At 39.0% G+C, this 10,147-nt stretch overlaps 1 protein-coding gene across 1 annotated transcript; it reads left to right on the forward strand.

The window, feature by feature from the left end:
• Window positions 1-8,228: 8,228 nt before the first annotated feature.
• LOC126703601 (uncharacterized) lies at window positions 8,229-9,539 on the forward strand. Its single transcript, XM_050402609.1, has one exon. It carries the CDS (start codon window positions 8,229-8,231, stop codon window positions 9,537-9,539), a length of 1,311 nt encoding a protein of 436 aa, XP_050258566.1.
• The last annotated feature ends 608 nt before the right edge of the window (window positions 9,540-10,147 follow it).

Consider the following 10,147-nt stretch of genomic DNA (forward strand, 5'->3'; position numbering starts at 1 on the left):
TTCTCTTGAAGATTTGCTGTGCTTTCTTCTTCTTCAGCTTCTGATTCTTCAACAATTCCTAGTGATTCATCATCACTATGTTCTCCAAGGTCTCGTACAAGCAAATTCAACTCATCCGACGACTCAACATAAGCAATAGTCATAAAAGCTGAATAGTTCCCCTCTCCATCACAGCTCTCTTCAGACTCTGAGTCAGACGAGTCTGAGTCACTCAAGGTCGTGGCATACACTTTGCCTTTCGATTTCAAATAATTCAGACATTCCTTCTTAAAGTGTCCATGCCCGTTACATTCAAAACAAGTGACACCTTGTGTGGATTGTGATTCTTTTCCATCTTTCTTTTTGAAATCCCTCTTCTCCCTTCCAGAATTTTGGAATTTTCTTTTATCATCAAATTTGCCATTATTTTTGAATTTCAAAAACTTTCTGAAATTTTTGACAAGGTAGGCTACATCTTTGTCAACCACATCTTCTCCCGATGAGTCTTGATCTTCCACCTTCTCATTAATGGTCTTTAGAGCAAGGGATTTACTCTTCCGTTGATTGGGCAGCGACATCTCATAAGTCTGCAGAGAACCAACCAGCTCCTGTACTTTGATGTCGTCAAGATCCTTACTCTCTTCAATGGCTGTCACTTTAGCACGAAAACTTTCCGGCAATGAACGAAGGATCTTCCTTACAATCTTTGAGTCCTCCGTTTTCTCCCCCAAGTTAAACTTACTGACAACCACCTCATTTAGTTTCCCATAGAAAGAGTCAAAAGACTCATCCTCACTCATTTTAAGCTCCTCAAACCGAGTGGTCAGCATTTGTAACTTGGTGTCTTTCACTTTCTTCGTGCCTTCATAAGTGGTTTCCAGAATCTCCCATGCTTCTTTGGCAATGGTAATGTGAGAAATCCTGTGAAATTCATCTGGAGACACACCACAGAAAATAGCATTGAGTGCTTTACTGTTAGCATTAGATGCAGCAAGTGCTGCCTTATCCCATGTGGATTTGGCTGCCTCAGGTTTGGTCCAACCAATCTCAACAGCATCCCACACGGATTCATCAATAGAGCATAGAAAAGCTCTCATACGAACCTTCCAAAAAGCATAATTACTACCATCAAAATATGGAGGTGCATTTAGGGATTGAGACCTATCCATCTCAAAAGGGAGTCAAGGATCACACAATGGTAATGAAACCAACAACAGTGTACCCGCTCTGATACCAATTGAAAGTTCAAAAACGTGTACAAAACACTTTTGAACGTTTAGACCCCCAAAAATTAACTTAACCAACACAAGCAATATGTCAAACAACTAGTGTGCGGAAACTTAACACATGCTATAATATGAAATTGGTTATAAACTATCTAAGCCATAACAAAATAAAACCACAGCAGATAATGTAAAGGCAGAGATAGAGAGGAAGGAAGATGCAAACACATAGACAACACGCGATGTGTTATCAAAGAGGAAACCGAAGTCCTCGGCAAAAAACCTCTCCGCCGCCCTCCAAGCGGTAATCAATCCACTAGAAAATACAGTTGGGATACAAGGACAGCAATAGACCCTCCAAGCCTAATCTACCCAGTGCACCTAAGCCCTCTAAGCTTCTTGCTCCAACGAGGTTGCGCCGAACCTTTTTCTTTTCTAGCTTCCCGGATTCCGCTACTACACCGTAGCATCAACCAATGAAGATTGGCTCCTTCCTAACTGCTTCCCAGAACTCCAAACGACTGTCTCACAGAGATGATAATGGTGAGAACCAGGTTTGGTATAATGCCTCTCAAGGATTTGACAATGGAGAGGAAGAGAGTAAGGGAATTTGAAGAGACTCTAAGTTATAGATTGTGGGTGAAACAATCTGATTTTTCTTTAGGGTTTCTCTCTCAAAATTCTCTCTGGAAGCTCTCTTTCAATCGTGGGTTAAAGGGGTATTTATACTGGAGTGGAGAGGAATGTGAAACGTCAGGTTTTGGCAAAACAGGGGTGGCTCGCGGCTTGACCTCGCGGCTTGACCAAGTTGCGAGATCCAATCGCGAGTTAACCGTATGGCCAGTTGTCCTGTTTTGTCCTGTAGTGCTCCAGCTAGCATGACTGTTCATCTTCCAGCATGCTTGGCACGTGTGCAGCTTCTGGCAGCTTGCAGCCGCGAGTCCACCCGCGAGTCCCAGCCGCGACTCTCTGTTTTCTTGCACACTCTTGAGCAATCTTCACTCTATCTCACTCACTACCCTTACAACAAACCCACCTAAATACAGGGTTACTAAATGCTGAATTACAAGCAAATTTGGCACGGAATAAAGCCAATTGGATGGTTGAATAAATTCAACCTTACAAGAATAAAAAAGGATTAAAACTTATACCATCTGATTCCATACCGATGCAAATTCGCAACGGTACTGTAGCTGTGTGGTATAATTTTTGGGATTTGGCACATCTGATAAAGCTCTATTTTTGTGTTTGGTGTGGCAAATGTGCCAAATATGTGCCAAATATTTGGCATTTGGCACATTTGCCACACCTGCTATGGATGCTCCAAGACTGCTTCTTTAGCTTAAATTGAAATTTTTTTATTGAAAATACTATAAATATAATTAAAAAGTAAGCTGAAATAGTATAATAAGATTTATAATAGTACTAAAAAGTACAATAAAATCAATAAATAATAACAAAAATAAATTAAAAAATAAAAGAAGCTTCGAAAAAACTATTCTCGACGTTGAAAAGCACCAATTATATACCGTATATTTTATGTATTTATTTTGTCTTTATCCCTAGCCAGCGCTTCCGACTTTTTATCCTAAAAAGTCACAATTTCTTTTTTTCAAAAAAATGCCTTTTATATTTTCTTGGAATTATTTTAGATTAAAAAAAAAATTGACAAACCACTAACGTAGCCACTTCATACATTAAAAAAATTCAAGGCTTATTATTACTTCTTTTAATATATTATGACTATCTTAATTGATTGAGACCAAACTAGAGAAATATCTTTCATATTTCCTTGAAAATCCAAAAAAAAAAAAAAAAACCCTTTGACATACTACTAACGTTAACGTAACTTTATCTATAACTATCTAAGTCATCAATGATAACCATAAAATTTACAACTAGTAAGGGAACATATAAAGAAATAAAGAATAAATGAAAGAAGAAAAAATGAAATGAAATCAAACCTCAATTAATAACCGTTATTTGGAAAATAAAAAGGTGGTCAAGAGGAGTAAGAAATAAAATAGAGATGACTATACACAGAGGACATTGAAAACTTTATAGTGCAATAAAATCAACAATTATATTCACTCAATTAAATAAATAATCAACAATTAAATATAATAATACAAAATTTAAACTTAAAACTAATCAAACTCTAACTAGGAAAATTATATTTCCTATCAGAACTAAAAATGAGATGTTCTTCAGTAATTTAGAAATTATATTAAAAATAAAGTTGAAAAATTTTATAATCTCATTTTTTGACATTTCATTTAACCTTACTTATATATATATATATATATATATATAAGTACAATATCTTAGGTGTTGTTTCTTAGGTTCCTCTCTTAAGATTTAGCCATGTGGCTATTTAACTAAAAAATACACTTCCATTTCATGAGAAAAAATCCACATGGCAAAATCTTAAAAAGAAAACCTAAGGAATAACATTTAAGTACTATACCTAAGTCTTATTTTATATATATAATCATAATCTTCATACACCATGACTTAAAAAAAATCTAATGAACAGTTATACCTTGTATTTAATGTCTATGTTATGCAAATCATCAATCAATAAATATATGATAATGGTAAAAAAAATGTTATAGGCAAGACAAGATTATGAAAAATATGATAAAACTATTTAAAAAAAAAAAAAAAAACTCTTTGTAAAGTCTAGGGACTAAAATAGTATTTTACCAAAAAATTTATTACGCACAATGCGCGAATCTGCAACTAGTTAAAATAATAAGGAAGAGGCCCCTTATGCTTGTTGAGATTCTTTTTTAGTTTTTTCTAACCAAAAAAAATCCTTTGTAGTTTAGGTGGAGGAGATGGTTATCCCCCAATAAAAGAAAAATTACAATGTGTTTCAAATGCATACATTTTTCCACCCACATAAAAATGGGCACCTTATACCACCTCCAATAGTGGGGGGACTAGACTTTAGAGAGGCAGGTATTCTCTCAAAAAATGGCTCCTAAAGTCTAGCTCGGGGGCCCTCTCCCTATCTAAGATAGAGTCAACTGATTGACACTAAATAGGGGCCACGGTTGCAATATGTCTATTACGATTTTCTCGGTTGTCCAATAAGATTGTATACTTTTTTGGATAATCAGTCCAATAAGGTTATTGTCCACGAAAGCTATATGAAATTGGTTTTCTCCTCTTAACATTGACCTTGCCGCTAAAGGAACAGTTTATTTAGTATTTTGCTAAAATATGCTTAGAAGTTGATATCAAATTAACACCAAGAGCATCCACAATAGGTGTGGCATAATTTATGCCATTTTGCCACACTAAAGACCTACTTTATTATTTTACCACATCATTTTACAACATCCCATTTATCAGATGTTTTATCATTCAATTCTATACATTAAAATAATATTTACTGCACATTAAAATAATATATTTCCTCATCCCTATCATCACCATCAACAACAACCACCCACACCCGCAGATCAACCGCCACAGCCCACAACCACCGGCCACCCCCACAGATCAACCACCGACCACCAATATCAACCACTGCTACCACACACATACACACACACACACAAAAACTCAAGCAAACACTACACAGCCACAAATCTCACACCCACAACCCAAACAACCTACCACCATCAACCAAAATCAACTAACCAACAACCATCAAAACAACCAACCACCAAAAGAGAGAGAGAGAGAGAGAGAGAGAGAGAGAGAGAGAGATCAGTGAGATTGGAGAGCGATGAAGATGACGATGGCCTTTCTCGTCTTGGACGTTAGCGATGACGATGGCTCGTGCGCTGTGAGCGGCGAACTCGCGAGGCTCAGCGATGACGATGTCTCATGCACCATGAGGGCGAACTCGCGATGCTCAACGATCGCTCACGAGGCTTGGTGAACTCACGAGGCTTGCGCCTTTGGTAATAATGGCCACCGTCAAACTAATCTTAAATTAAAGAGAAAAGAGAGAACAGAGGGAATCGGTGGCTGAGAAGAGAGGTGAGAGAGAAGAGAAAAGAATAAAGTAAAGAGAGAAGAGAGAGAAAAGAGAATAAAAAAGGATTAAAACTTATACCATCTGATTTCGTACCGATGCAAATTTGCAACGGTACTATAGCTGTGTGGTATAATTTTTGGGATTTGGCACATCTGATAAAGCTCTATTTTTGTGTTTGGTGTGGCAAATGTGCCAAATATTTGGCATTTGGCACATTTGCCACACATGTTGTGGATGCTCTAAGGTTACTGTCCACGAAAGTCACATGGAATTGGTTTTCTCCTCTTAACAGTGGCCTTGCCGCTAAAGGAACAGTTTATTTAATTTTTTTCTTAAGTGTGCTTATAAGTTCATACCAAATTAACACTAAGGTGGCGTTTGGGTATTGTTTCCTGCGTTTTTTTTTTTTCTTGGACGTGCATACTGTTTATTATCCATGAACAGTGATTTTAAGCTTATGAACAGTGCCAAACGCGCGAACAGTAACTTTTTTATTATTTTCAGTTTTCAGTTTTCAATTTTCAACAAAATAAGCGGTATCCAAACGGATCCTAACAGTGCTTCTTTAGCTTAAATTAAAATTTTTTTTATTAAATATACTATAAATACAATTAAAAATTAACTGAAATGGTACAGTAAAATCTACAAATAATACTAAAAAAAAATACAAGACCAATAAATAATACTAAAAATAAATTAAATAATAAAAAGTAAAAAGTAAAAGGTGCTTCGAACAAAAATTCTTGAGAGAGAGTTGAAAAGCACTAATTATATACCGTATATTTTATGTATTTATTTTGTCTTTTTTATCCGACAATACTGAAACTGGACTGTCGTGGGCCTGGGTGGCTTGTTGACACTTGACACCGACAATCCGAGAAAACATGAATTCGGCTATAAATAAGCACTAGCGAAATTAGTTATTTTAATTTTAAAGCACCAAAACATGAATCTGAGAAATATTTCTGAGGCATTTATCCATTTTACTGTCACGTATTTGGTCCCAGTTTTATCGTTATTTGATCCAAGACCTCGACGGCCAACACCACCTTCCGATGAAGTTGTGGACCTAGAAGCACCTGCATTTGCACGTGCTCATCCAGATAGGGTTGACGGACAAGCCCTTGGCGAACCAGCTTTGGACCCGGAAGCACAAGCCCAGCCACCTGTATTGGTAGCTGAGCACCGCAAAAAGGACTGGAACAATGCTATGGTTGCCTTTTGCTTGGCTTCGTCCATGGCTATTGCACTACAACCAGTTCAAGATCACTCTCAACTCCAATCATCGCTCCCCTTGCTCGCTCTACCACTTCTACTCGGCTTTACTTCTTTCTTCCTTAGCGTATTCATCGATCCCAAGTTTGTGGTAACAGTCCGAGTGCTCCAGAAATTTGGCCAACTCTTCACCGTCACAGTGTTTTTTATGGCAGTTTCCTTTCGATTTCCATTTTACTTCAAATGTACTAGCTGGGCTCTCTATTTCATTTCCTTCCTCGCCGTTTTCATCAGCAGTTGCTTTTAGCCTTTTGAAATTAGAAGAAAAGGCTTTTTGCTTTTAGCCTTCAAATGCAATTTACTTCAAATTGCATATTACATCTTAAAGTTTAAGGTTGTTTGAATCTTATATCTAAAATTTGAAAATCTAAATTTTACGCCAATAAAGTTTACATCCGTTAGCAAAACTAGCCTCTTTATTAGTGAACTCGCTTAAGTGGCAAAAAAATTTACATATCAGACTCCATCGTGTTACTTGACGGCCACATAGGCGAATTTATTATCAAAAGGACTATTTTTGCTAATGGATATGAACTTTAAAGTATAAAATTAAATTTTCAAATTTTAAAGTATAAAATCTAAATAACTTCAAACTTTAAGGATATAATTTGTAATTTACCCATACCTTATTGTTGAAAGAAAAGTGAAATACTAAAAGCTACTGGTTAGTGAAAGTACTAATATATTGTGCTCTAAAAATAGAAATGTAAAAAATTTGGTAATAGCAGGCTGGCAGCTATCTTCCAGGTGCAAACAATTCCTGTTACCACCCTCAGTCGAAGAAGTAGAGGCTTTGGCAGCTTGTCTTGATGCCCAGTTTGCTTTGGAAATCAGGTTAGACTCAGGATTTAAGTTGAGGAGCAAAATTTATATATAAGCCTGTGACACAGATATCCAGGTTATGGTTTTTAAAAATTGGACTGTACAAAGAACCAAAAAAAAAAAAAAAAGAGGTTCCTAGCTCTTTCAAAGACTAAATGAAGTGTGTGTTTGTTTACATCTAATAATGTGCAATTATTATATCACTGCGTTATTCATGTTTAAATTTACTATACAATAATACTTATTTTATAATTATGTCCACGTTTATATATATATATATATATATATATTGAAGGGGATAAAATATGACTTGATGGGCCTAATCTAATGGGCTTGACGGATCCGGTTTCATGGGCCGATAAGGAGCTAGCCCAACTCTCGCTAAGGCCCATCGCTAGTAGATACTGTAAAAACCCTGGATGAAGAGTACTTGCGGCCTACGCCTGAATCATCCTAAAATCCCAAAGAAAAATAGGAATCCGAGCGCAGAAGGGATTCCAAAAGGTACGCGCGCCGAAGGAAGATCTTCTCCACGAGGAAAGATCTTGCCTACCACGTTTGAGAATATTCAAGTATAGTCCTATAAGGAAAAGACTTCAACACCAAGGAAGGTAGGCCAACTTTATGTTATTATAAAAGCCCCAATACCCTCACAAATCAAGGTACGCATAATTTACCCTCTCTAGCACTCTAGAGTTGTGAGAATAGTTCCAACTTGACCTTCGGAGGGTATTTGGCCGGCATCACATCGGTGCTCTCTATGAGGTCTTTTCTTTTTTGTTGTACAAGCCTACTTTGAGCGTGCGAGTACTGTGTGACCTATTGGTGATTTTTTTGGCATCATCAGTTGGCGCCATCTGTGGGAAGCATTTCACGGATTATAAGTCATATTATCGCCTCCCGGACAAAAGCGTTGCATAGTGCTCACTCGCTCAATGGCGACCACTAACGACGTTCAAGAAGAAGAACCCCCCACGACTGCACTCGAGAAACAAGTTAAGACTCTCGCTGCAGTAGTGGAGTGCCTCACCAAACAAAATCGCGACCTGAAAGAGCAGCTGAACCAGAAAAATGTAGCGCCAAATAACGAAGGAGTGGATCAAGAAGGAACCAACGCTGAAAGGAGGAATCAGGAGGGACTACAGGCTAATAACGCCCCAAGTAGATCAGAGCGACAGAACATGAGCCTTCCCTCCCTTGCGGATATGGCTCTGCTACCTATTATTGCGGAGATGCAGGCAATGAAGGAGCAGATGGAAGTAATGATGAACACTCTCAAGATACGAATGTCCAGCGACCTTGACGACCTTGTTAACCGAACTGACTCGCCATTCACCGCTTCCATCAACTTCTTCCCTCTGCCAAGTAAGTTCCGCATGCCACATATGGATAGTTATGATGGAGTCAAGGACCCTCTAAACCACCTAGAGACCTTTAAGACCTTAATGCACCTTCAAGGAGTAGCAGATGCAATCATGTGTAGGGCCTTTCCTACAACTCTGAAAAGTGCGGCAAGAGTTTGGTTCAGCAGGTTGACACCCAACTCCATCAACACTTTCAAAGAGCTGAGCGCTCAATTTATTGCGCACTTCATCGAGGGACATAGATACAAGAAGTCTACGACTTGCTTGATGAGCATCAAACTGCGAGAGGAAGAGACATTGAGATCCTACATATCCCGCTTCAATAAGGAGGCACTCTCAATCGATAAAGTCGACTATAAGATACTTGTAGCAGTATTCACTAATGGGCTTAAGAAGGGGGAATTTTTGTTCTCCTTATACAAAAACGACTTGAAGACCATGTCAAAAGTGCTTTACAGGGCCACCAAGTATATGAACGCTGAAGATACGCTGCTGGCCCGAGAAGAAAAACCCAAGAAAAGAGAAAGGCAAGAAGACACACGGCACGACCAAGGCCAAAAGAAGGCAAGAACAGGAGACCGAAGGGACGAAAGACGCCCTAAGCCCCTAGGAGGAAGATTCACAAGCTTCACCCCATTAACTGCCCCGATAAACCAAGTCCTAATGCAAATCAAGGACGAAGGGGCTCTAACGTTCCCTGGGAAGCTAAAAGGTGATCTCAACAAGCGATCCAGGGATAAATATTGCCGCTTCCACCGTGACCATGGTCATGACACAGCCGATTGGTATGACCTAAAACAGCAGATCGAGGCCCTCATAAGTCAAGGAAAACTACAGAAGTTCATCAATAAGGAGAAAACAGATCCACCCCCACAAGAATAGCACCCCTGACGGGAGAATGAGCGACTGAGACCCCCCATAAGGGACATAAGGATGATAGTGGGAGGAACAGCCGCAGCCGGGTCTTCAAAAAAGGCTCGTAAAACCTACCTTAGAATGATACAAAATATTCAGCTGATGGAAACCGTGCCAAAGATAGCACGGAGAGAAGGCCCCATTATCAGATTCTTCAAAGAAGATGCGCGACGTCTTCACCACCCACATGACGATGCGCTCGTCGTCAGCATACTGGTAGGAGACTACAACATGCACCGGGTGTTGGTCGACAACAGCAGCTCAGCAGATATCCTATACCACCCTGCGTTCCAACAGATGAGGATCGACAAGGAACGATTAACTCCGACAAATGCCCTGCTCGTTGGTTTCGGAGGGAGTCGGGTATTCCCCCTAGGTGAGGTCACATTGTCTGTTGTGGTAGGTGATTACCCCCAGCAGATCATCAGGGACATAACATTCCTAGTGGTCGATTACTCATCTACTTACAAAGCTATCCTCAGACGACCCACGCTCAATTCATGGAAGGCTGTAACTTCAACCTACCACCTAATGATTAATTTCCCTACCGACTATGGAGTGGGAGAGCTGCGGGG

This window comes from Quercus robur, chromosome 2 (genome assembly GCF_932294415.1).
Source record: "Quercus robur chromosome 2, dhQueRobu3.1, whole genome shotgun sequence".
NCBI classification, from domain to species: Eukaryota; Viridiplantae; Streptophyta; class Magnoliopsida; order Fagales; family Fagaceae; genus Quercus; species Quercus robur.

Excerpts from the sequence above, each read along its gene's own strand:
- LOC126703601 (XM_050402609.1), top strand. The coding sequence starts at position 8,229 with ATGGCGACCACTAACGACGTTCAAGAAGAAGAACCCCCCACGACTGCA.